At 41.8% G+C, this 26,851-nt stretch overlaps 2 protein-coding genes across 10 annotated transcripts; both read left to right on the top strand.

Annotated features, from left to right (window-relative positions):
* Nucleotides 1–15,895, top strand: pbrm1l (polybromo 1, like). 5 transcript variants are annotated; one of them, XM_049576188.1, is made up of 30 exons: nt 1–106; nt 423–599; nt 754–851; nt 1,052–1,199; nt 1,312–1,461; nt 2,147–2,263; nt 2,344–2,412; nt 2,519–2,617; nt 2,699–2,784; nt 2,909–3,000; nt 3,095–3,311; nt 3,450–3,591; nt 3,797–3,882; nt 4,046–4,325; nt 4,433–4,538; nt 4,739–5,378; nt 5,896–6,116; nt 6,212–6,403; nt 6,630–6,787; nt 6,893–7,135; nt 7,698–7,843; nt 7,953–8,110; nt 8,397–8,580; nt 8,680–8,887; nt 10,211–10,409; nt 10,489–10,560; nt 12,488–12,640; nt 13,012–13,076; nt 15,021–15,234; nt 15,485–15,895. In XM_049576188.1, the coding sequence occupies exons 2-30, from the start codon at nt 459–461 to the stop codon at nt 15,646–15,648; spliced, it is 4,848 nt and encodes a 1,615-aa protein (XP_049432145.1). In that variant the 5' UTR covers nt 1–106; nt 423–458; the 3' UTR covers nt 15,649–15,895. The 5 variants fall into 5 exon arrangements, with proteins under 5 accessions (XP_049432145.1, XP_049432062.1, XP_049431978.1 ...); XM_049576105.1 differs by having other exon boundaries at nt 10,489–10,644; nt 12,488–12,607; XM_049576021.1 differs by having other exon boundaries at nt 10,489–10,644.
* A 198-nt stretch (nt 15,896–16,093) lies between these two features.
* stau1 (staufen double-stranded RNA binding protein 1) lies at nt 16,094–25,201 on the top strand. Of its 5 annotated transcripts, none has more exons than XM_049576757.1 (15): nt 16,095–16,278; nt 18,244–18,557; nt 19,955–20,076; nt 20,161–20,305; nt 20,437–20,590; nt 20,718–20,889; nt 20,999–21,097; nt 21,238–21,450; nt 21,539–21,682; nt 21,815–21,961; nt 22,077–22,152; nt 22,233–22,552; nt 22,650–22,772; nt 23,812–23,891; nt 24,394–25,201. In XM_049576757.1, exons 2-15 carry the CDS (start codon nt 18,365–18,367, stop codon nt 24,479–24,481), a joined length of 2,076 nt encoding a protein of 691 aa, XP_049432714.1. In that variant the 5' UTR covers nt 16,095–16,278; nt 18,244–18,364; the 3' UTR covers nt 24,482–25,201. The 5 variants fall into 5 exon arrangements, with proteins under 5 accessions (XP_049432436.1, XP_049432714.1, XP_049432642.1 ...); XM_049576685.1 differs by having other exon boundaries at nt 20,434–20,590; XM_049576622.1 differs by having other exon boundaries at nt 20,161–20,317.
* The last annotated feature ends 1,650 nt before the right edge of the window (nt 25,202–26,851 follow it).

Here is a 26,851-nt window from a genome sequence, read left to right as displayed (position 1 = left end):
ATACAACCTCAACTTCCGGGCTGGAGTTTTCAAACAACACTAGCTAGCCAGCTAGCCGCTACACATTTTTGCTCAGGGAACTACGGCAAACTTTGCTGAGTTTTGGGTGAGATATGTTATTGAAATGCAATATTTTTGTGTATTTATCCCAGTTTGTACGTGCTTTCTGGTAACTTTAGAATATTTAGCTTGACTGTGTTCGGAAAGCGGAAAGCAAGCAGTGATAACATGCTAACAGCCGTTTGCTTTGTTTCATACATACAAGCGGGGCTAATGCTAACAGCTAAGTTTGCTCTTGTTACAGTTTAAGCCTTGTTGTGAATAGCAGGATGAACGACTTGTGTTTTTATTTTATTTAAATTAATCGTGTGATAATTGGGGCCAAACCCACTGTAACTTTTACCTTTATTTCATTTATGTAGCTAGCGGGCTAGCCTGTTGTTATTAATCAGCCAGCGATGTCAGCGAGCTCCAAGAGGAGAAGAGCCACTTCACCCTCCAGCAGTGTCAGTGGAGGGGGCGACCTGGATGATACCTCCTCTACACCTGGAAGTGGCAGGAAAAGAAAAAGAATCTCCAATGTTCCTCCTGTAGATACGGTAAACTCGATTTATTGTATGGTTTATTTGCATCAGGCTTTATGTGTTTTAATCAAGTTTAAAATAACAATATTTTCTTCTATATAGTTAGCTCAGATTTATCCATGTAGCTCAATTAGTAAACACTTTGATTTTGATTGCTTGTTCCCTCCAGATCGCCGTATGCCATGAGTTGTTCAACGCTGTCAGGGACCACAAGGATGACCAAGGGAGGCAACTTTGTGAAGTTTTCCTAAGGGTACCAAAGAGAAGGTACTGTAATAGAAATATCCAAGTAAAGCTTAAAACAGGAAATACCGAGACAATTTGTGAGTGGACATGTCCAAGATACCCCTTACAGTTAACCACTAATAACTTAACATATATTAAGATTTGACAGTCTGAGCAGTGGGTGGGTCTAAGAAGACATAAGGAGATTACAGTGATGCCTGATCGTTCTTGTTCTTTTCCAGGAATCTGCCTGATTATTATGAAGTGGTGGCCCAGCCAATTGACATGACTAAAATTCAGTATAAACTGAAGTCAGAAGATTATAATGATGTGGAGCAGCTTACCGCAGATTTCCAGCTCATGTTCAACAATGCCAAATCATTCTACAAGGTAGGGAGAAGGAAAGTATTAGTTCAGTATTTTTTGTCACTGCAATATAGTGTAATAAGACAATTAAGATATATCTTTAAATCTCTATTTCTTATCATGTTCAACAACCCAGAGTGACTCTGAGGAGTATCAAGCTGCATGCAAGCTGTGGGAGGTATATTTGCAAACAAGGAATGAGTTTGTGCAGCCTGGGGATGGAGATGAGGATGATGAAGATGCTGATGATATGATGGATACTCCAGGAATGTCAGTTGAAGATGAGGTAAGTTATTTAGGCGTGTAACATCATAAAAATTGAAACATGTACATGTTGGAGGTGTTTTTGTACCAAATAAGAACTTTGGTATTTTTTAATCTGGACCCAATTTTCTTATGTTTTTGTGTCTAAGTGACTAATTGAGACAACAGTTTTTTTAACTGGTCCATCATTGAGAGAGATCACTATGACAAAACAGACTGTAATATAATCCCTCTGGGCAATTGTGCACCGTTAAAAGTTCTTTAAAAGATTTTCAAAGTCATGGTTGACTATTTAACTGGTTTCAGCAATCTAGAAAAGTCTTCAAGATTTCAGGACGAGACTTATCCTTGAGCAATATTTAGTTACACACACTAATAAATAGACCAGATCAGAAAAACATAAGGAAAAATGTTCATTTCCTCCAAAGGGTCCTCTCTGTAATGTTGTCAGACACCTGATGATGCACAGTTGCCCTTAGGGATTACAGTTTCGCCACTGCGACCACAGCGCTCTCTCAGTCCTGGACCAATTTAAAAAACTGCCATCTCTATTAGTCACTTAGACACAAAAACATGAGAAGATACGGCCCACGTTAAAACTACAGAAGTTTCCTTTTAAGTAGGTTAATATATATTTTTATGGAACTTTGTTATTGTTGTAACAAGGACCATTACACTACAGGAGAACTCATTTATGCATCTTTTAGACCCCAACTGGCAATTTGAAGGAGGTGTTAGAGCAACTCTTGGAGGCCATAGTGTCACATGCTGATCCCTCAGGGCGTATGGTCAGTGAACTGTTCCAGAAATTGCCTTCCAAAGTGGTAAGTCCTTAAAAAGTCTTTGGATTGATGCTCCTGAAGTTGTTATATTTGACATTTACAGATCTGCCTGTCTTTCCTAGCATTACCCAGACTACTATGCCATTATAAAGGAGCCAATAGATCTGAGAACGATCGCTCAAAGAATACAGGTATTGACGTATTGCTTTGTCGTGCATCATTCATCTTAAAAATCACAGATTTTTGAACATAATGGTGTCTTATTTTTGTATGCACTAATTTCTATTATTTCCATAGATTGGATTCTATAAAAGTGTCAATGCAATGGCCAAGGACGTTGACCTGATGGCCAAAAATGCCAAAACGTACAATGAACCAGGATCTCAGGTTTTCAAGGTAAACTCTTTCTCTTAATTATCTATTTTATAAGATGTAATATCCCAAATATTAACAATTGTTCTCTTTTGTCCTGTATAGGATGCTAACACCATAAAGAAGGTTTTCATCCAGCGGAAGACTGAACTTGAACACGCTGAACCCACTAAATCTAGTGTTCGCATCAGGTATGAGACAACAGTTAAAAAGTTTTTGGTGTATCATTTTTGGCCCAAATAGTAAATTATTCCCTAACAGAAAACAGATTCTTTTAAGATCTGCATGTTGTGTTTCATTACTGTAACTGTTTAGAAATCGCAGGTCTGGCCAAGGGGATCGACTTTCTGGCGTCAGCGTAGCTCTTCAGTATGGCTCGGAGAGTGAGGACGACCCTGTGCTCTCTGGTCAGCATCAGCACTTTAGGCAGAGAAGAAATTTACCTTTTGTTCGTGTTTAAAAAAAAAAATAACGGTTCACCCACTGTGTAAATGTTTACAGGCTCTGTGTGCTACGATGAGGGAGAGTCAGAGGCTGAGAGTCAGAGTTCTAGTATGGAGATGAACAACCCGATCTTTCAGCTGTATGAAGCTGTGAGAGGTGCCAGGAACAACCAGGGCCAGGTCTTCTCTGAACCCTTCCAGCAGCTGCCGTCTCGCAGGGAATATCCTGACTATTATCAGCAGATCAAGCAGCCCATTTCTCTGCAGCAGATCAGGTAAGGAATGGTCATTCAGTAGATTCAGTTGAATGACAGATTTTAAAACATTAGCGATGAGTTTTATTTGTTAAAACTCTTTTTTTCTCGTTTTAAAGAGTAATTTAAATCCATGATAACCTTTAGTTATTTTTTTAGGGCAAAGATGAAGAACTGCGAGTATGAAACTGTGGAGCAGATGGAGACTGACCTCACTCTGATGTTTGAGAATGCAAAGCGCTACAACATGCCTAACTCAAGCATTTACAAACGGGCCATTAGGCTTCAGCAGCTCTTGCAGGTAAGGACATCTGCTGTGTTTTTTTTTGTTTGTTTGGTTTTTTAAATTTATGTAAAGTTATGCTGGGAGATGTTTTCATTCTAGTTAGGCCAAGCAAGAAAGAAATGAGCCGTAATATGAAAGAGACAATGAAGTATCTTGCAGAAATAGCTCAGTGAGTGTAATTGTCCATTGAGGTATTTTAATCGGTCTATGATTGTTACAGGCGAAAAAGAGGGAACTTCTGAGGAGAGACGATGAGGATGGAGACAGCATTCTGTCATCTGATGCAGGGAGCGTCAAGAGGAAAAGGTATACAAGTTTTTCAGATTTTTTTTTTTTTTTACTTAAATTGTAGATCTATCGCCTATTTTATTAAGTACGAAGAATCTGTAACAAATGCATCACTCCTTAAACCTTGTTTTGCATGTGCTGCCATCCAAGCTCATCAGTATTCTGTTTGATTCTTATTAAGCCACAAGAAAAATGTCAAGAAGAACCGAATGAAAGCCCTATACGCTGCTGTGATTGAGGCCCGGGAAGCGGCCACCAATCGCCGTCTTTGTGATCTGTTTATGATCAAACCATCCAAGAAAGACTACCCTGACTACTACAAAGTCATCCTCGAACCAATGGACCTGAAGACCATTGAGCACAACATCCGCAACGAACGCTACGCGACAGAGGAAGCTCTGATGGAGGACATGAAGCTGATGTTCCGAAATGCCCGGCATTACAATGAGGAGGGATCTCAGGTGAATAAAATATGCAATGTTAATCTTTGCTGTTGTTGAATGCAAAACAATCTAAGCATGAGGTATTTGGTTGATACTACCAATTTTGTGGGGGGGTGTTCATGCAGGTGTATAATGATGCTGATATTCTGGAGAAGATACTGAAGGATAAGCGTAAGGAGTTGGGACCTCTGCCTGAAGAAGAAGACGTGGGATCTCCCAAACTGAAATTAAGTGAGTTATCATGTTTTAGCTTATTTACTAAAAACCCGATACACTTTACATCCTTGCCAATGTTTTCCTCAAATGTGTTTTTTAATCTTCAAGTGCGTCTATAGGATTTTGGTCATTTCGTCATGGTATAATAATTGATTTAGATTTTTTAATTCTGTCCTATCTTTTTATTTATATCTATATGTAATTTCTTTATCTAGGAAAGAGTGGCGTTTCTCCAAAGAAGTCCAAATACCTCACCCCTCTCCAGCAGAGGCTAAACGAGCTGTACGATGCTGTGCGAAACTTCACCGACCGTCGAGGTCGGCGTCTGAGCACAATCTTCCTTCGTCTGCCATCTCGTGCCGAGCTACCTGACTACTATGCCACCATCAAGAGACCCGTGGATATGGAGCGCCTACGAAGCCATATGGCGGCCGGCCGTTACCAAGATGTGGAAGCCTTGGTGGAGGACTTTGCTCTCATGTTCAACAATGCCTGCATTTATAATGAGCCGGAGTCTCTGATCTATCGGGATGCTCTGGTGTTGCACCGGGTGCTGCTGGAGACACGCAAGCAGCAGGAGGGAGGCGAGGACTCTGGGCCTCCTGCTGTGGGACCTCTGGTGCGAGAGCTGATCAGGAACCTGTTTGTGTCTGTACTGGGCCACCAGGATGAAGAGGGCCGATGCTACAGTGACTCGCTGGCTGAGATCCCCGCTGTGGATCCAGCCGCACCGGAGAAACCGCCACTTAACTTTGATGTCATCAGGGTGAATGTGGACCGCGGCCGCTACGGGAGACTGGACGTCTTCCAGGAACACATGTTTGAAGTGCTGGAGAAGGCACGGAGGCTACACAGGTATATCAGTTTTTCTTTAAAGGGTGCCATGTAGCTGTTTGAAGTGATACCAAGTGAAATGTTCGCTGTGTCCAATCTGTAGACAAATAATAACCCATTTAATTTATCTTGCACTGAAACAGTAAGTAAAGAAAGGTTTTTTACATGATTGGGCCACTAACAGTTTACATCTTATGCATGACATCAACATTTTTACCACTCTACAATTGCATAAATTTTCCAAAAAAGTTGTTATGAACCTAGAGGGGAAAATGTTTTATCCAATTTTATATGTTCTCAAAATGCAGCTGAAAAGGTCCTTTACAGTTACCTCTTAACAGTCCTTAGTACAAATGTTGAGTAAATAGAAAATAAAATAATACAATTTAATGATTAACATCCATCATCCACTGATTGAGATTGTTTTAGCTTTGTCCTAATTTTACTGTTACAAACATAATTTAGATTATATGATTCCTTATCAAACAGCTAAGCTGTGTTCACAAGTGTTTATGTAATGTCTTTGTTGCGTTTGCAGGACCGACTCAGAGATATTTGAGGATTCAGTGGAACTACAACAGTTTTTCATTAAGATCAGGGATGAGCTATGCAAGAATGGAGAGATACTGCTGTCGTCTGCGCTCAACTACACGACAAAACACCTGCACAGCGACGTGGAGCAGGAAAAGAGGGAGAAGATTCCCAAAGAGATTGAGGAGGATAAGCTGAAGATGGAGGAAGAGGAGGAGGAAAACAAAGGTGTGTGTGAACTTCTGGTACAACCTATACAGTAAACAGGTATGAGGAGTATGTTGGTGGGGTATTAATATGAAATAATTAATTGTCACTTACAGAGGGTGAGAAAGCCGAGGATCTGCCAGGGGAGGCGTGGCGGTCAGAGTCTGAGTCGGAGCGTGTGTACAGTCAGGACTGCAGCTTTGAGAACAGCACCTACCATGTGGGGGATTTTGTCTATGTGGAGCCGTCAGAGCCGAACCTGAAGCCACACATTGTCTGTATTGAACGGCTGTGGGAGGATGAAGCAGGTAACATCAGTTTTTTTGGCAAATTCATTAGTATACAAATGGTACAAAAATCATACTGTCATGAACCGCATACGTACCTTTTTATGACACACTCAAACAAAATCAACAGGCAGAATTATTACAAGAACCTTAAACTACCTTTAGATGCTTGTTATTTTACACTATAAGTACTGAGAGTTTTGCAACTTTCTTGTATTGATTATTTGTTAATGGCCTGTGTGTGAAGGTGAGAAGTGGCTCTACGGCTGCTGGTTCTACAGGCCAAGTGAAACCTTCCACCTGGCAACACGCAAGTTTCTGGAAAAGGAGGTCTTCAAGAGCGACTATTACAACAAAGCCTCCATCAGCAAAGTTCTGGGCAAATGTGTGGTCCTGTTTGTGAAGGTAAGACCCTCTAGTCTACAGAAACTGGAACCATATTAAAAAAAATAGTTTGTGACACAAGGATCTGTTCACCTAATGATGGCTTTTTTCCCCTCGCATCTGCAGGATTATTTCAAAATGCAGCCTGAGGGCTACAGACCAGAGGACGTGTACATCTGCGAATCCCGCTACGCTGCCAGGAACAAGTCGTTCAAGAAGATCAAGATATGGGCCATGCCCACGAGCTCTGTGAAGTTGGTTGCTCGGGAGGTGCCGTTGCCAGTCGTCCGTGTTGCTTCCATGTTTGCCAAGCCTGACCAAGACAAACTGACGATTTCATATGCAGGGAGTGGCAGTTTTGTGGAGAAGGTGAGGTCACACTGTGTTTTCTACTGTTAGGACACGACAAAAACGTAATATGTTGTAATTTTCTTTTATCATTTCCAGCCTAAAGTTAAGATAGATTGTCTACTTTACCATAGGAGTTTGCTCTTAATAAGGCCTCACAGTTCTTGTGAGCTTTCTTAATTTTACTTTTATGGGAAATGGGTCATCGTAGGAGGAAATTCAAGAACACAAGACAAATTATAGGTGCAGATAATAGGGTGATACCAGACTTCAGTATTAAGCTACCTTTGGCCGAGTCCCAAAAGACCTCCAGAATCAGGACACTGACCCCCTAGTCTACGTCAGTGTAAGGCTGGAGCCAGGCCTAAATAAAAAAGAAAATAAAATCTACAATATAACGACACCAGGCAAGAACACACTGTCGGTCTGCTGACTACAGGGGATTCATTATCTCACAGACTGGTAGCAGGCATGTCTTGACAAGGACCAGAGCAGCAAAAGCGTAGTTAGTGTCAAGTTTGAAAGTTTGTCATTGTATAAACAAACACCTGAGTCTTCTATGTATCCACGCTTATTCGTTTAGGAAAGAGAGGATGTCCCGATGGAGATGAGCGGAGCCGAGCCTGACTGTCAGCACTATGAGCAGTTACGCTACAACAACATGTGGTTTAAAGTGGGAGACTGTGTTTACATCCAGTCACATGGTCTGTCAAAGCCCCGGGTTGCCAGGTGGGTGAAAGTATATTTTGCCTCCCTATTGTAAGAAGGCCTCTTATGTGACACTGGTGCTACATAGTTATTGACTATTGTTTACATGTCTTCCTTGAATTGGCTGCAGGATGGAGAAGCTGTGGGTGCAGAATGGGACCACTTTCTTTTTTGGACCCATCTTCATTCATCCCGAGGAAACGGAGCACGAACCCACGAAAATGTTCTACAAGAGAGAAGTGTTTCTGAGCCATCTGGAGGAGACCTTGCCCATTACCTGTGTCATAGGTACTGCTTTGATAAGTTGTGTTAACACATCATTGTGGGAAAAGAGTTACTAAAAACAATGATACCATTGATCTCTTGTATATCCATCTGCTAAATATAAGGCTACAGCTAAGTTAAGCTAACCAGACACCATCTCTGCGGTGGATCTCCTTACTACACACGTTGTAATGCAAGCTGTATTAAGAAGTGTATAATTTTCTACTTTACCTCTTACAATACATGCAATCTTAAGTTATTCATAAACCTCCTTATAAATGAAGTTTTATCCTTCTTGTCTGCTCTCCAGGCAAGTGTATGGTGTCCTCCTTTAAGGACTACCTGTCATGCAGACCTACGGAGGTTTCAGAAGAAGATGTCCTGCTGTGCGAGAGCCGCTACATCGACACAGAGAAGCAGATGAAAAAGTTCAAGGGTCTGAAACGCTTCTCATACTCTTCCAAAGTGGTCGAGGATGAGATCTTCTATTTCAGGTTGGTCAGTCGAGCAGAGTTTCTGATTCAAAGCTCTACAGTTTCTTGCCCAGTCTAAATTTTGTGTTTGTTTTCTCTTGTGCTGGTTATCTTATGTAGGAAATTGATAGTGCCACAGAAGGAAGCCTCACCCATTTTGGACAAGAAGATCGCTGAGCTTGAGGTGAAACTGGCCGATATGGAGGATGCAGATGATGATATGGAAGAAATGGACGACGATGAGGAGGCTCCACAGACGCCTTCCATGCCTCTAATGCAAGCCCCTCTTGCAAGCGATATGGACAACATGCCATACATTCCCACTCAGGTACCCACACACCCTCCAAAGACCTTAACTTAAGAAGTGCAAATCTTATGTCCAAAGGCTTTAAACTCCTGCTACTAATATTAAGGTTAACATTTAACAGCTAGCAAAGAGCTGTTTGCATGTTTCCTGTAAAAACAGGAAGCTAGGGAGGGACTTGTCATGGGTAGTGATTGGCATTTAAAGTCAGGGTTCCCACAGTCATGGAAAACCTGAAAAGGTCGTGGAATTCTGTTTTGTGTAATGAAATTAATTGTTATAGTAATTTTCTGTAGATGACCTTCCATATCCACATCCAAGGCTTAAAGGGTGTATGCCTACATTCTTGTGTTCCCACACTGTTATTCACATTTGCATCAAGAAATGAGTTTATAATCAAAATTCATTAGGAATACAGTGATAATATCATTGTTTTCCCTCATGCTTGAAAGTCATTGCCAGACTTATGTACAGTGAGTTTAGTATGACTGTGCCCGTAGTTTGAAGGCAGTTTGAAGGATTTAAAGTGTGGATGAAGAAAGTAGGAAGTATTAAATTCATTTCATACCATAATTAACATTTAGAGTAAAGTATGCTGTACAGTTCTGTTCACTTTATATGTTAAGGGTCTCTGAAATTTTTTTTTATAGGTCCTTTAAAAGTCACGGAAAATTTTGTCCATGATAATGTGTGGGAACTTTGTACAGCAGCAAGTCTGACGTCACAAGCAAACATGGAGGTGGCTGAGTCAAAATGGTGGTGGCAAGGAGTGCTAGACATTGCTGACAGCTTTCAGTGTTAATGGGGGCAACCTTGGGGGGAACCAGAGGGTGGGTGTAAACGCTGCTCAGATGACACTGTCCTGACCCATGGTGGCAGTAACTGAGTGGTGCCACTTTCCTGGCAGTGAGTGGTGCAGAGTGGGAATTAGCTTGCCAATGGGGTGGCACATAGTTGTTTGCTGCTGTATTAATGTTCAGAATCTCATTTATAGAACCTTTAACTAAGGGATGAGAGGAAAGAGGAAAAGATTGCAGGAGTTAGAACAACCAAAAACACATCAACAACCCACAACTGCAAGGTAGCTTGTAGGTCCTTTGTGCTGGTTGATAACTGGCAGAATTTATAGTTATGGAGGAGGGACATTAACATTTGGGAAAGCCTTTCATTGCATGCAAAATTGGTAAACACCCCTGAGTGCAGGATGAGTCATAAACATTTATTTTAAATGTTAGGCCAGAAAATGCTCTATAAAAACAAAAACTTAACATGAGTTTTGATTTCTTGGGAACACTAAAATGACCACCAGTTTGTTTTTTAACCTGAATCTTTGTTTTTTTCATGAAGTCCACTCCTAAAGTGAAGGGCTTATCTAAGAAGGAAGGAGCCAAGAGGAAGATCAACATGAGTGGCTATATATTGTTCAGCAGTGAAATGCGAGCAGTCATCAAAGCTCGACATCCAGACTACTCTTTTGGGGAGCTGAGTCGACTCGTGGGCACTGAGTGGAGGAACCTTGAGGCTACCAAGAAAGCAGATTATGAAGGTGAGCAGAAGAAATATGTGGGTGTGAAAGTTCTCTTATGTGAACTGAGGCCAAAATAGGAAGTATTTGTTTGTTTCAGAACGTGCAGCCAAAATAGTGGATCAACAAGAGCGCGAGAGACCGGCCCAGAAGCAAGCGTCCCCTAGAGCAGGTACCCCCGTAGGGGCACTGATGGGGATGGTTCCTTCGCCTAGCACTATGGGAATGATAAACCAGACCATGACACCTGTGTCAGGTAACCCCTCTCAGAGACAGCACGAGTGTTTGTCAGCAAGCAGCAGGGAAATGAGGCTGGACTGTAAAAACCGTAATCCTTTTAATTTTCTAACCATTTGAAACTTTTTATTTTTAATCTCAAAACTACATTCTTGAAGCAACAACAATTTTCTTCTTTTGCTGCTGTTTCATATTGTTGTATGTATTATCACTAGCTCCATATCTGAAAGTGCATGACATTGACTGCATGATTTTTTTAACAATGAATAACTTTTTTTTTTTAAATTTCATTTAACTTCCATGCTTGTTTTGCCTGCTAACATTCTCAGACCCATTTGTATTGTCTTCCCCTTTCACACACTGAACCTCTGGGATTATTAGGGCTGGTTAGTTGGCTGAGGTAGTGGTTTTTGTTAATCTCTAATACTGCAAAAGTCAGCGTCACGTTTCCATGACAGTACAGGATATGAAAGTTTGTCTGTAAGCACAGCTGAACAACAAGCGAGCGTTAGAAAGAATTATACCATGGAAGATGGCAGTACTGAAGTTTCAGAGCCTACTCAGATGATTGATTTAAGTCATATCGCAATTATATCGCCGTTCATTATAGAATATACAGTTTGCTTGGTGGCTATGTAAAACCATGATTAAGTAAGAAGATTATAACAATTTGCAGGCTTCCTGTCCCCAACAGAGTTGTATGAACACATTTGTTTTTCTTCCATAGCCAGACCTATCTCTACACTTTCCTTTATCACTGTACCAGCGCCGGGAAAAAGTCTGGTTGAAACCTTCATAATTCCACACTGGATCGTTTGTATTTTTTTTAAACCAATCAGAATTTTCCTGTGCGGTGCTAAGCCTAGGATGCAGTGACTGCACCCTTGCAAAATAGTGTGGGGATGGAACCTATGTTGGTGGAGCATTTGTACATATGGAGGTGAGCCCAAGTGGCAACATCTGGGGCTCAAAAAATGAAGCAAGTGCACAAGTGTCAAAAACTGCAGTTCCTGTAATGGCCGCTTGAGGCCTACTCCAGCCCATTGACCCCCATGTTAAAAAGCCTAGCTTCACAGCTGAAATGAACATGTTTACAGCCTGGTACAGAAAACAGTTTTTGGTCACTATAGCTAATGTCCCATTTACATTTTGTTAAGGCTTTAAGTTACGCATGATAATAAGGCCATGGCCGTTTTGAGTGACAGGCTGTCTGCTGATAGTGTACCTGGGTTTTTTGTCAGATCCACCCCTTGCTCCAGTACAGCAGGACTCTCTTGTCCATATATGGTCTCTTCTGGCTCCAAAAAGACCAAGATGGCGATGGCCAAAATGCTGAACTCAAGGCTTCAAAATTGGAGTCTGTAAACCAATGAGTGGCCTCACAGTAGCATCATCCATCATTTTGTCTATGGGTGAGCCCTGGCATTAAAATGGCTAAGTTCCTGCAAAAAGAAAACACCACATCAGACATCGAAACACGTTTTAGCGTGTAGATTGCTAGCTCGGAGGTTGTCCAAACAAAGTGTGGAGGTTGGCCTGGCTGTGCAAGACTAGGTTTAGGAAGCGACAGAGATTTTGAAAACAGTAACATGCAGGTGGCAGAAAAGGGAGAAGAAATTCCATCTGGCTATTGGCAGATGTGCTTATATGGACATTCTACATCCTGTGAGTCAGACTACACATTTGTAAATGTCTAACTCGTCCTGAGAAATCATTAAATTGCCAGAGCGTTTACAGCTTAAGGTGCATGTGTGAAAGGGGCCACTGTGTGTGTGCAGCAGTAGTGCATGTTGTCATAGAGTCAGCTGCATGTCACTTATGCATGGATATGTTGTTGTCCTCTCCTTGCCCTCTTCCCCAAGGCATGATGGGAGCTTACGGCCCACCTTACATGCCCATGCAGGGCCCCCATGAGGGCTTGTTGAGCGTGGCAACAATGTCACCTCACCCTGCAGGGATGCCTCTTCACCATCTTCAGCAAGGTATGCCCGGGTACCCTGGCATGCCTCATCAGGGTAAGGGCCACTGTTTCTAGCCACACCTGCTCAGTCACACCCAGTCGTGTCTCTCCTGCTGGAGGGGTTTACCTGGTTCACAGGCTGCACTACCTGATCTTCTCACTGAGCAGTCAAAGCTCTCTGGTCTTCAACAACCTCTCTCAGAGTACACTCATATGCCACACCTAAAATGTACAAGATCCATATACACATTTACAGATATAATGCATGCGAAAACAAACCAAGTCACTAACATCCAACTGATAGTCAAACACTAACATTTTCACAAGTCATTTTGAAACGTTGTTGTAGTTCTTAACATAAAGCAAACCAGCATGAGTACACAACAGTTACTACATGTAGAGAAACTAAATGTTGTTATTTAACAGGTATGATGGGAGCTGGTATGAATGGCATGGCAGGAAGTCCAGGCCAAGGAAACTTTATGCAACAGGTGAGAGCCCCAGTCGAGACAGTACTGAGTTTGCATACTTTTCAACTTTTATATGTGATTAAGTCATGCAGCCACTGTGTTTTCACTAGCCCCTTTTACTCTGCCTGTTCAAGGCGGGATTATTGTGCTGTTATGCTGTCTCTCAGTTCTGTATAAAAGTGTGAATGCAGAATGGGGAGACAGAGTTGTCTTGCCTTTAAAGGGCCAGTGTGTAATATTTGGCATGGTTTATTGTCAATCTGAATCTGAATATTCTACCCATTAATATGTTTATACAAGTGTATAATCGCTATAAAATAAAATTCGTTTGGTTTTCGTAGCCTTATAATTATGCTTTTACATACATATATATATATATATATATATATATATATATATATATATATAGCAAGGGCCTTGCTTTAGAGAGGTCGCCATCTTGCGCTGCCATGTATGTAAGGCAGCCCGAGCGGACAATCCAACCAGCCAGAGAACGCGTTTTGCGTGTATAAATGAACCAATGAAGACAGCGGAAGGAAGGAAGAAGGAGGAGGAAACAGCAGAGAGTGTTAGTAGCTCGTCAATGGAGAGTAGTGAAAAGTTTTTTTAGTTATAAAGTTTGCGAATGGACCACACTTACCACGCAACAGGAGAGAATGAACCCGAACTGTCATCTGCGAGGAAAAGAAGACGCAACTTCACTCCTTGTGATGCACTCTCTGCGGCGCTTTTCCTCCTGATGATATATCTCCCCAACAATGGCAGCAGTAGCACCGAATCCCATTTTGTGCATTCAGCCTCTCTTCTCGCCCGCTCAGCATCAAACACATGGAGTTCCTCATCTGTATGCTCCGGCTCAAACAGGTATGGCTCTGGGTCTGTGTCCGCTACAAGAAACTCTTCAAAATCGCGTTCAAAGTCGTCCATTGCAGCTACTATAGTCCGGAGATATTGCTAGGCTAAATAAACAGCTGAGCTCTGTTTACTGGCTACGCTGTCAGTCAGTGTGCGGGCTGGAGATTGGCGGAGCAGAGAGGGGAGGGGGTCCCCACTTGGGATGGTAAAAGAGTATGTGTGTAAAGTTATGAAGCGTGTCTGTTACGCTAGAAGAGTCAGAGTTTGGGACAGCGTCTTTTACCCCCTGGAGTGTTATCGGAGTTTTTGGAGTGCTCAAATAAACAGGCCTTTTTCCCGAACGCTCCTCTGGTCTCCTGCTTGTGAGGGATTCATTACAATATCGTAACATGGTTTAGATTTCTAAATAAACATACACCTCATCGCTAGATAGACCTACTCCTGAAAAACTTGTGCGCAAGGCTTTTTGTCCCTATGAGGCCACTGTCATTTACCTGATGGGAGGGGTGAGCGAGTGAGCCCTGCAATCTAGAATTTGACCACTGATGTCACTGTTTTCAACCCATTTTACACACTGGCCCTTTAAGTGGGCAGGTAGAAACAGCCCTGAAACGGCGTCTATGTAAAAAGGACGGTCAGCAGGATGGGTGTGATGTTTGATGAGGAGTCAATGTGTGCGTCTCCACCACAGGAGATGTAAAAAGCAGCCAACAGCAGTTAGCAACTAACTCACATATAATGGATGTTAAATGATTGTTATTGCCGTGTTATGCCATTGCAATTGTTTAGAAAGTGCTGCTGACGATGTGTGGCACCAGAGGCAGACACTGTTGTGTTAAACAATAAACATCATGCCTGTCAAGCCTTTTTTGCTTCTGGGATGCTGGCATGCTATCTATAATCACACACCGGAGCGCACTGATGCGAAAAAAGGCAACGGCGGAATAAGGAAGGGACTCTGTAGCGACCCTATAGAGCATACTCTGTGTAAAAAGGGCTACTGATGGATATAACATACATATGTATTACATACAGAATGTTATTTGTAGGATTCAGTATTCCACATATTGCCCACATTCTAAAAAGTATATTCTCATTGTTTGATTTCAGCCTGGGATGTTCAGCCCAGGACCACACGCTCCTCCACCATATCCAGGACAGGGCCAGTTAGGCCAGCCCTCACACCTACAGCCCACCACTCCCATGTTTGTGGCTCCACCACCAAAGACCCAGAGAGTGCTCCACTCAGAGGCCTACCTGAAGTACATTGAGGGCTTGAATTCAGAGTCTAACACTGTCAGCAAGTGGGACCAAACGCTCAAAGGTAGTATTCCTTAAACTGTCTTCTCATCTGCAGCGTGTGTGTCGAAGTGTTCTTGTGGATGTAATATTGATAGTGATGAAATGTCACATTATACCACAGATTTCCCCAGCATGATATTTTTAGATTTGAAAAAACATGATAAGTTGAAGTGTCTCTTATTTTTGTGTGCTTATAAAAAAAGGGGAGAAACTGCAGCTCATGTAAGTAAAAATATTTCACCTGATAAATTACCCCCGTGTTCCCATCACAGCTCAGAGGCGTGACGCTCACCTGACCAAAGAGCAGGAGAGCCGGCTGCCAGCTCACTGGCTGAAGAGCAAAGGAGCCCACACCACCATGGCGGATGCACTGTGGCGCCTGCGCGACCTGATGCTGAGAGACACTCTGAACATCTGTCAGGGATACAACCAGTAACCTGTAGGACTAACCACTATAACCAGCTCACCCACTGCTCTTACCCTCAAGCTATGGAGTTTTAGGAAGGATCATACACCTTAGAGGCAACGTTTTATAGTGAACCAGTTTTATATTTATTAGCTTAAATAATGAACTTGATAGTTATTTGTGTGTGCATTTTCATTTTTTTTTACACCACAGAATTATTGTGCAGTTTTTTTGGCTAATTGATACAACCAAAATAAAGCTCAGAACACCCTGTTAATACTGTGTTTGTTTATTGTTTTTAATTGTTTGTGTCCAACAAGCATTTCTTTCTGTTTGTATGCTTGCCCAGTTGCATTTATGATGATAAGAAATGCGTTTTTCACTATTTTTATACAGTCTATGGTTTTTTACTCTCCATAAAATCTATATTATTTTGGAAGCACTTCCTCTCTGTCGACGTCACTTCCGGAAGAGAGACTCAAGATAGGGCCATTCTCTTTAGTGTTTGCCCTGTTCTCCCAATGTCCACCTCCTCACCGCCCGCATTTTGATATAAAATATCATAGACTGACTCTTGAAACTGGCCATTAGCCAAAGCAAACGATAGCAAATCAACGTGTATTATGGAGTAACTAAAAACTGAACAGAAGGAACGACGAGGTGAGGTTTATTTTGTGCAGTGACTTGACGAGAGACGGGGTTAGCTAGCTAGTTAGCTAGCCAGCTAGCTAGCAATTTCACCGGCTTTTCCTTCACTCCCTGGGAATTATGACAAATTTAATTAGCAAATAAATTAGTGTCATGTACTGCTGCTTATGTGTTGTGAGTGCATCTTTCTGAAGACACCATTGCTGCTCTCATTTTAGTGTTTAGGTTGATTTTTACTGAGAATGTTCAATTATATCCATCCTTGCCACTGTAGCCACTAAGCTAGCATCAGTTGGCTAACGTGGTCCCTTTGGGAAAGCTCGTATAGCTATCCGTCGGCCTGATTTAATTCAGAGCTTGTTAATGGCCTACAGACAGCAGTGTCTGCTACATAGATGCTTTCACACAGATAGTCAAATCTAGCCAGGTGATCCGTGAGAAATTTCCATGTAACGATAACGTTTTGAATATTTGTTCGGGCGAAGCTCCTATTTGTAAAAGCTAACGGTAGCTAGCTTGCCAGTTAATCTCCTTATAAACTAACCTTAGCAAATATCAAAGTCGACTTTTTATTAACAAGTTTGGTGATTAGTATGGCATATATCTAGTAACGTTGGCGTGAGGTCAGTGTTAAAATCAGTGCATGGGAATATTCATTAAATCACAGTTAGCCAAAGCTCAAAGGGCCCCACAACACCCAGACAGTGACACCTCCCAGCCGTGCAGCCTGAATGAGAACAAAATAATTAGGATGATTTTTGGATCAGCAGCGTCCTTAATTGACAACCACAGCACCGCAAAATGTTGGTGAGGAAACCATTTAAGAAAAGCAAACAGTGGTGGGGTCAGTGTCGGTTTTGCTCTGTCACAATTCATTGTTTGGCTGTCTTCATTCTTGTTGGCTGTGACGGGTAAATAATGCTACCTCTTTATTGCTGGTGAGGGGTGTCGTCCTGTGGGCTCTGCACAAATCTCTGTCTGCCTGTGATGTGCATTTTCAGGGCCATGTACACATTATTCTGAGACCTTCATGAATGCTGTCAATGCTTAAGTAAATACAAAAATGTACAGGGCAGTTAGCTACCAGGGGTGTCATCTTGTCCTGCATTGCTGTCACATCAATTACACTTGTAAATTCATCATTGCATAAAAGTCACACTGACACTAATAACTCATTCATAATGAATTCTCTCACTATTGCAAATAGATGCAATATCTTAAAGAAATGTCTTCATGTGCAGTTTTTGCACAAAGGCAAGGATAGAATATCCTATAAATGTGACCAGTGACAGCAGAGCAGAAACCAGAGCCCATCAGATGCATACTTTTTAATGTTTATTGTGCACTTCTCTCTGTCATATATGAAGACAGCTGCTTTATATGTAGCTAGGCTTTCTTCTAGACTGCATTGTGTGTTTTACTATAGCCAAACAGTTTTGAAAATCATGCCAGTGGAGTATTGTGTGTTGAATCTTGCCTTCATGAAAAAATATTCTTGTCAAAAATTACATTGAATTCACGTGGACCTATTTTCAATTTAACAATCTGAATGATTCAAAGGTTAAAAACGTATCAACTTAAAGGTGTTAAGTTGAATTTGAGGGTGCGTACGCTTCCTGTGGTTAGCAGTGTTGTCTCACAGAGAGAAGGTGCTGGTTGTAACCTTACACCGTCAGCTGGGGCATTTTTGTATACATTTCGCATGTTCTCCCCACATCTGCATGGGTTCCCTCCTACTGTTCAAACACATGCAGATTCAGTGATTTGGAAACTAAATTGTGCATAGATGCGAGTGTGGTTGTTTTTCTTTGTCAGGCCTGTGCCTGGGAGTGCTCTTAATCTTGCCCATTTAGTGCTAGAGGCCCCAGTGTCTCTTACAGTGACACTTTTTTGATGAATGGAAAATTGTGTAATGTTCTTCTTGTAGAAATAGGCACATCTTAGTTTCTTCACACATTTTGTGTCCTCACTTTCCAGGCAGAGCTTACATTCAGACCTCCTCAATCAACAGTTCCTCCCACTTTGGCATTCACCATTGCTGCACTACAAGTTCTTATCTTGACCTCAGTCGACGATTGACTAAAATAGACCAACGAGGATGTCCCAGCTCCAGTTTCAGTGTCCGGCTAGTCCCATGCCTGCTGCCTCAGCTCCAATGCAGCTGGGGCAGCCACAGCCTGGCTACAGCATCCCCTGTGCGTCAGGCACCCTACCCTCGGAGAGCGCCAGCCAGCCCATCAGGAGCTCTGCGCTCCCTGCGGGCTCAGCCACTCCCTACAGTACCACCACAGGTTTGTTTCATTTGTTTGTTAAATAAGGGTTTTTGTGCACATCAAAGACCCTTTTGTTTAGTCACTGACATTTGGGGTCGCTAATATCAACTGCAAAATTATACAATGTGTATTTGTCAAATTAACACTTTGGATAAGAACAATCTGTCTCTTGAGGGCTCTCTGTACACTAGGGCTGCCACCAACGATTATTTTCATTGTCGACTAATCTGTTGATTATTTCTTCGACTAATCATTTCATTGAAAAATGTGTTAAAATGTTGAAAAATGTCGGTCTGTCTCGCCCAAACCCCAAAATTACGTCATCTAATGTCTTGTTTCTCACGCCGAAGGGTTTTAGATCACTGTCACGGGAGAGTGTGTAAAGCTGCCAATATCTGAACTTAAGAAGCTGCAGTAAGAGTATTTTGGGGTACTTTTATAGTACTTTACTATGAAAAATGACTCAAACCGATTAGTCGACTACTAAAATAGTCACCGATTATTTAATTAGTCGATTAGTCGACTAATAGTAGCAGCCCTACTGTACACCACAGTCACTGCATTCAGTATTTATGTTTTTGTCTGTGTTTATTTGCTGTCAGACCTTTGGACTAGGCGCAGCTCATTGTTTTTGTCTTCATGATCAGCATTGGGGGTAACACGCTGAAGTAACGTGTATGTTTTAGCAGTAAGGAAGTTATAACACAATAGCAACAGGATTTTGGGTAAAATTATTACGTTTACAAGGTCATGCAACGTGATACCATAAACTGTTTATCGTTTAATTTTTCATTCATCCACACCACTCTACTTTCACTAGTGCGCCAACAGAGAAAACATACCCCAAAAGTTGTTGTGTGTTGACATGTCATTATACACTACTTTATAGAAGGGTGCTGGTGATAAGCACATCTGGGTGATGCCACACTGTGCGTTATTATGTTTAGTGTGTTTCCATTAATATACCTACACAGCATCCCGTTCTGCCTGAAAGCAGTGGGGATAAGAAGCTGGCCTCCAGTTTGTATTTCTCCTCATCCCGGTGATCGACACATCTGGGTGATGTTAGTATATGTTGGAAGTGTTTCCAAACACATCCCAGACAACTGCAGAGCAATGCCAACACACAGTCCCGGTCTCATGTATAACTCTGTGTTCGGCGCCGTTGTAGCTGACCAGCACACCGGGACCTGGCAAGTGGGTCTTCCAGCTGTGTAGTTTGTGTACCAATTTGTGTGTGTCATAGAGACTTGATCGCGCTCCATTCTGTTTGTTGTGCTAACCTCAATATTTGTTTGTGTTTCATATCATAGGCCCATAAATATTTATCCAAAGCTCATAAATCTCAGAGAGATCCTCTGCCTGACTCTCCTTATTAGTTGTTAATATAGTTGATCTAATTTTTGTTTTAACAGTATCTAACATGGCAAACCCTAAAGAGAAGACCCCCATGTGTTTGGTGAATGAGTTAGCCCGTTTCAACAAGATTCAACCTGAGTATAAGCTGCTGTGTGAGCAAGGACCAGCTCACTCAAAGGTATTTAAAGTAATTTTTACAAACTATACTGTTGCCTGTTTTTTGACACAAGTTCATGCTAGTAAGGCCTCCTGCGTTTGTCAGATTTTCTCGGTAAGGCTCACACTGGGAGATCAGCACTGGGAGGCAGAGGGGACCAGCATCAAGAAAGCCCAGCATTCCGCTGCTGCATCTGCCCTAGCTGAGACGACACTTCCCAAGCCCACCGTGAGGACGCCCCGCAACACAGGCAAGAACCCAGGTGGGCTCTTCCCACTGGCTCTGTTGCAGTCTTTTAACGTTTGTGAACACTTAATAGAAAAGAGTTTTCTCAAATATGTAGTTTCATCTTTGGTTTTCTGTGTGTTGGCTTTACAGCAGATGGCATGACACATACCATGGAGTTAAATGCACTTTGTATGAAGCTTGGTAAAAAGCCCATGTATAAACCCATCGACCCCTACCCGGCGATGAGACCACCAAACTTCAATTACAATGTCCGGGCTCCAGGACCTTACCAGCGCTCTATGCAACAGTGAGTTTCCTTTACTTTGAAATTTGAAAAGAGGACATGCTTTTATTTTGTCCTCATTTTGAATAATCTCATGAAGTTTCTTTTTGAGATGGAAAAAAACTGTTGCATTTTTTGTGTGTGTGTCTAGGTACTATTACCCATTTCCTCCAGTGGGACCAATGATATACCACATGGAGCTTTCCATCGGAGGCCAGCAGTTTATTGGGAAGGGACGCACACGGCAGTTGGCCAAACATGACGCTGCTGCCAAGGCCCTGAAAGTGCTGCACAAGGAGCCAATATTGCAGCAGCTGCCAGTGGTGAGAAGAGAAGCGCACACTCAGCATGAAATATTGCTAGAACGCCTCTGTGCCATTTTATTCAGACTTATTGCTTTTCTTTCTTTAATATGCTGTCTGCTCTTGACAGATGAACGGAGAGCCCGAGGAGGAAGAGAACCTCAACAAATCAGAAATCAGTCAAGTGTTTGAAATTGCACTTAAACGCAACTTACCTGTCAACTTTGAGGTGGTTTACGTTCCTTCTTTGTAGAGATTAATAGGAATGCATCAGTTTAGTGACACATAGACTTAGTCTAATTTGTCACCAGTTTAATTTTAGCACACAATTGCTCCTCTACATCATCATTTGTCACTGTTGTTCTCCAGGTTTTAAAGGAAGAAGGCCCTCCCCACATGAAGAGTTTTGTAGTGCGTGTTACAGTCGGGGAATTCACTGGAGAGGGCGAAGGAAAAAGTAAAAAGATTGCCAAGAAGCTGGCAGCAGCAGCGGTGCTGGGGGAGTTGAAAAGGCTACCCCATATACCCAGTGTGGAAAAGACGCTGCCACGCATCAAAAAGAAAACCAAATCCATCATCAAAGTAATGTGACCAGTGGACTGCAATCATTCTAATCAGTACAGACGCAAAGACTCTTCATTAAGTGATGATTAACCTCTTCTACCAACAGCTGCAGACCAGCCCAGAGTATGGCCAGGGAATGAATCCCATTAGCCGCCTGGCTCAGATCCAGCAGGCCAAGAAGGAGAAGGAGCCGGAGTACAGCATGGTGACGGAGAGAGGTCTACCTCGCCGTAGGGAGTTTGTCATGCAGGTGAGTCAATGGCAGTGGAGGCATGCCGTTAGCATGAATAGCAACGTTAGTCTCTGTTTTTGTTTTGCTTGTAAATTTCTAATTTTAACTGAGTACTTTTCCTGTGTGTCTGCTGCCTGCTTTCTGGGGCAGGTGACAGTGTGCGGCCAGACTGCAGAGGGAATGGGACCTAGTAAGAAGGTGGCCAAGAGGAACGCAGCAGAGAAAATGCTGGAGCTCTTGGGATATAAAGTGCCTCAGCCTCAGCCCCCTAAACCGGCACTTAAAACTGATGAAAAGGTACCACTACACCTAGTAGCAAGCAATTCTTGTAAAATGGAAGACAAGGATGATTTGATATGACAAACCTTTATTCACTCATTCACATAGATTGTTTTTTTTTGTTAATACCTAGACTCCAGTGAAAAAACCTGGTGATGGGCGCAAAGTGACCTTCTTTGAACCTGGCTCTGTAGAGGAGGTGGCATTGAGTAAGCGGCACTCATCACATTTTGTACTCTGCTGTGTCATTTCCGTTGAGCTCCTTCACAAATGTGCTTTTCCTTTCAAGGTTCCAAGGAGGAGGACTTCCGCCTGCCTTACTTGAGCCACCAGCAGCTGCCTGCAGGTATCCTGCCCATGGTCCCTGAGGTGGCTCAGGCAGTCGGGGCCTGCCAAGTGACCCAGGCCAAGGACTACAGTCGAGCTGTACCCAACCCAGGCAAGGCCACAATCACTGCCATGATTGCCAACGAGCTGCTTTACGCAGGGACATCAATGACTGCTGAGACTATCCTAAAGAACAAAAATAATTTGAACCAGCTGCCCCACGGACCCCTCACTAGGCCCTCGGAACAGCTCAGCTTTCTTGCGGCAGTGCAGGGTCTGCAGGTAACTTAACACTTCTGCTTTGGTCATTAGCGTGCATCTATTTGATTTAGCCAAAAGAAGTGATATAAATTCATTAAAATATTTTATTTGCCTGCAGGTGGAATACAAAGACTTTCCCAAAAACAATAAGAATGAGTTTGTATCACTGATTAATTGCTCCTCCCAGCAACCGCTCATCAGTCATGGGATTGGGAAAGATGTAGAATCCTGTCATGATATGGTGAGTTTGTTTTTTTTAAACTGCAAAATGTATTGTGACACTTTTAGTAGTTTAACAGCTTTAAATCTAGAATGTATCTGTCAAAACTTACAATGCAATTATTCACATTGTGTGTGAGCTACAGTAGCTTTGACAAAAGAGACAACTTTCCAACTAAAATTGGAAATGTGGAAGCGCAGGGTGTCTGCAGGTCCTTAAAGTTTTAAAATGTCTTCAATTAAGTTCTTTTAATATAAGTCCTTAAAAAGTCTTAAGTCGTCTTAAATTCAGATTCGATGAGTCTTAAATATTTTCAGTACTGTGGAAATTTCTCCAACCTGACTGACCTGATGATGGTTTACAATATATGTATATATAATGTGTATTTCCATTGCAGGTTTGGTCTTCAATTTCATATAAGGTGCCATTAAAAAGGTCTTAAAAGTCAAATTTGATTTGCTTACAACTGTAGACACCATGGAGTATTTCCATGCCTCAGGAAGGGCAATCAGTAGGACCAAAATGCTGCAAATAAGTGTCTCAAACATATAAATTCTAAAGCATCAGTCCTTGCATGATCATGTTAACTTCCTAAGTTAAAGTTTAAATATGTCCAACTTGGTGCCAAGGTGCTTAATAAAATGTAAAAATGGCAGCATATGTAATAGTAAGAGAAAAAAATGTATTTTTGATTTGGGGGTGAACTGCCCCTTTAACAAAACAGGTGTCATATGCTGGAATTTCTACAAAAATAAATGTTTTGCCCCTAAATATATCATGCAGGCCTGTCTTGTGTGGACAAGATTCGGACAGTGGATTCTGCTCTTGCACAGAACAAAGCCAGTGTTATTTCCTTAGACATTTTTATTTCCTTAAGTCGTCAAGGTCCCAAAATCAGAGCAAAAAGTCGTCTGCTTTCTGGATACTCACTCTTTTTTGTTGGAGATAATGTACTACCAAGACAATGTGGCTTTACTTTACAGGGTTGTACCCAGTCGAGTTGTAGTTGCCTCTTAAAAATGCTCACTGCAATAACTTACCCTGTTCTCCGCCTCCACAGGCTGCATTGAATATATTGAAGTTACTCTCGGAGTTGGACCAGCAGCCAAATGAAAGGACAGGAAATGGACCAGTTTCTCGGTAAGATGCGACAAACACTGTCTCTGCTTACTATAGCTGTGTTAATAATAAGCCATTCATTCCGCTAATAATCATAATGAGAAATTAGAATAGAAGTGCCTCGAGAAAACACTTTAATCAGCATAAAACGCAGTGTCCTCAAGATGCTGCGTCTCGCTTACCAGTGCTCTCCACCAATTTTCCAAGTGCTGCATGTTTCGCAGGGAGTCTATTAATCTATTAATTTTAACATAAACACAAGGCTCAGCTTTTGCTTAATGATTCTGGTTGTAGTATACTTTAAAGATGGTGTTTGAGTAAATGTTGCAAACACTCAAACAGCTTTTATCTTTTCTAAAAGTCTAATTAACAGATCATGTCAGCACGCATGTAAATAGTTCTGTGGGCCTGATGAATTCAATTAAATACACTGAAACAAATAAACGCTAGTGCACCATCAGAGGAATATTTGGGGACTGTTTAACTGTTAACACTGACACTATATGTGACTTATTTTCTACAGGTGCGGCAAGCAGGAAATCGAAGGTGACTTGCACCTCAAACAGGCTAACTCAAGCACATTGGCACAGACCCTGGATGGCACTGTTTAGATGATCAGGTTTGGTTGTCATTAAAAGCACTAGAGAAAACTCAGACACTGTGTTCTTAGTTTTAGACGGCTACAGGAAGCTTCTGACGCTGTAGGCTCTAAACCATCACTGTTCATATTCATCGTTCCAAAAAACGTTCACAGTTAAACAAGATTGATTGGAAAAAAAATAGGTTCTTCCCCTTGATGTTGTTTAATTGTTCACAGTATTTATTTTGTTGCTTTGTAGAAAAAGTAGCTGCATCCTAGTCCACGAGATCGGGGTTTACTTGTTGGGGAAAAAAAAGAAGCGATTTACTGTGAATTCTGTTTTGTTTTGCCTAGAACTTGTTTCCTCTCTGTGAGACCTTCTAACTCTTGTTTTTAAGTCTTTTACGTTTTATCCCCGCGCTGAGGTAGTTCATCAAGTAAAATCTTCCAAAGGTTTGGACCTCGTCTTTGTCTAGGGTGCAGCTGGCGAACCTCTGTTGATTTTCCTAGAGTGCTTTATATCAACAACCACAAGTGAAGTGTTATTGACATTACCATGTAGGGCCGGGAAGAATTTGTGACTAAATGTAGCGTGTGATGTAATGTGACGTTGTCTCTGCTGTGTGTGGCAGGGACGTTTCCCTGTTGCGTCAGTTCCCCCGATACTCCCTTTTCCTCCCTTATGTCAACCTCCCTTTTCTCTCCGCTCCCCATGGTAATTAAACTTGCGTGCTTACGTGCACAAAACAAATACTTCTCTCATCTTGTCTTTTCATTTACCTGTCAATGGTGGAATATAGAACTGAAAAGTTTAGGGGCTGTGCAATAGTTCAGTATCAATTTATCAACTTTTAGTGGTATCTTGATGATATAATCCTGTTTTTTTTGGTCAGCATTTTCCAAATTAATGGTTCCTAAACAGTGTAAGTAATATTTAAAGTGATTTAAAGGGCCAGACACACCACGTTGACGTCAAAGAACTAGTGGAGATGAAAGCAGATTGTTGCATTGTCTTCGTTTGGGCCAAAAGTTGCACCTGAACACACCACAAAGACGACAGCCAGTGGCTAACTAGCCTGCATGTTCTGCGCCTGCATGAGAGGAAATAACTCGGTGGCAGTAGTCTGTATTTGTCATTTAAAAAGAGATACCGTAAGACCGACGAGACAGATTCAAGACGCTAGTCAGCCATTTAGCATATTAGCAACACAACCTGATGTTGAAAGAATAAAGGACATTTACTGTCTGCCAGGAAACGATACCAAAAGCAGTCACAAATTATTTCTGCTCAAGGAGCTCAATGAAATAATCTTGCCTATAAGTTCATTTCGATTTCACTTCCTCTTGATTTAGCCATTCATTTGCTCTCCTCACTACTGTTTCTCTTCTCTGCACTGAGCTGAACTGTCAATCAGAGTGATTTCACTTCTCCACGGGCTCTGCTGCTGATTCAACATGCTGAATTGGCCAAAAAAAAAAAGCCAACAAGGACCAACTAGTACCAACGATGTGGAACACACCATAAAAACTAAGCCAATATATGCTCACTGATGGCCCGGCATTGACCATAGGCCGACTGTCGTCTTGGTGTGCCAGGCCCTAATAAAGGCCCACACACACCAAAGCAACTCCATCGTCGCTGATTGAACATGCTCAATTAGCTTTAAAAAGAAAGCACATGAGGGAAAACAGTGTTGGAAACACCGAGACGACAAGGGCCATAGACACTCACAGACGGCCGACCATTGGCTTGGTGTTAGGTCTAACAATTTCTTTATCTGTTTACAGTGCTACCAACAGTTTCTTTTGAAAAAATAATTCAATCAGTATCGCTGAACATAAGTTAAACTGGATTACATGCATGCCTCTTTTTCTGTGGAGCCCTCCTGCTTTGTTAGTTTGAATCCAGCCCTGGACTGGCGGACTCCACCACTAACTATAAAAACTATAGTGAAGTAACTACTGAATGTAATTGAATGGGTGTTGCTGACTTTAAATATTAAAAATAGGATTTTATAAAAAAGATCAAGGATCAGATTTTTGTCTGAACACCACTGATTACACTGAATATTATTTAATATATGAATTTGTATACTTTTGCCATATCTTTATGGGGAAAAAAGTCTGAGCTGTTAAAAGTTGATCAGTTCTGGTTAGCTTTGATTCTTGTGATTAATGAGTTGTTAAAAAAACAAAAAGCACATGAATTTTCATCAGAATTCAGCCACTATGAACATTTACATCATATAATAAAGATAAATCTGCGAATGAGTGATTTGTTTTGATACAAAGCTAAAAACTTTCTGCAAAAGTTTGCTGTTTTAATTTTTGAACGCCCAAACATGAGCTCAATCTGGGACATTACGATTGGAGACATTTTAAACAGTGCGTTTTTCCATTA

The sequence above is a fragment of the Epinephelus fuscoguttatus genome, linkage group LG1 (genome assembly GCF_011397635.1).
Source record: "Epinephelus fuscoguttatus linkage group LG1, E.fuscoguttatus.final_Chr_v1".
Classification (NCBI taxonomy): domain Eukaryota; kingdom Metazoa; phylum Chordata; class Actinopteri; order Perciformes; family Serranidae; genus Epinephelus; species Epinephelus fuscoguttatus.
This window is presented reverse-complemented; position numbering and strand designations above follow the sequence as displayed.

Excerpts from the sequence above, each read along its gene's own strand:
- pbrm1l (XM_049576021.1), top strand. The coding sequence starts at position 459 with ATGTCAGCGAGCTCCAAGAGGAGAAGAGCCACTTCACCCTCCAGCAGT. Across the intron at positions 3,883-4,045 it reads GGGAGCGTCAAGAGGAAAAG|CCACAAGAAAAATGTCAAGA; the intron begins GTATACAAGTTT and ends ATTCTTATTAAG. Across the intron at positions 4,326-4,432 it reads ACAATGAGGAGGGATCTCAG|GTGTATAATGATGCTGATAT; the intron begins GTGAATAAAATA and ends GTGTTCATGCAG.
- stau1 (XM_049576479.1), top strand. The coding sequence starts at position 18,365 with ATGTCCCAGCTCCAGTTTCAGTGTCCGGCTAGTCCCATGCCTGCTGCC. Across the intron at positions 21,962-22,076 it reads CACTTAAAACTGATGAAAAG|ACTCCAGTGAAAAAACCTGG; the intron begins GTACCACTACAC and ends GTTAATACCTAG. Across the intron at positions 23,892-24,393 it reads GGAAATGGACCAGTTTCTCG|GTGCGGCAAGCAGGAAATCG; the intron begins GTAAGATGCGAC and ends TATTTTCTACAG.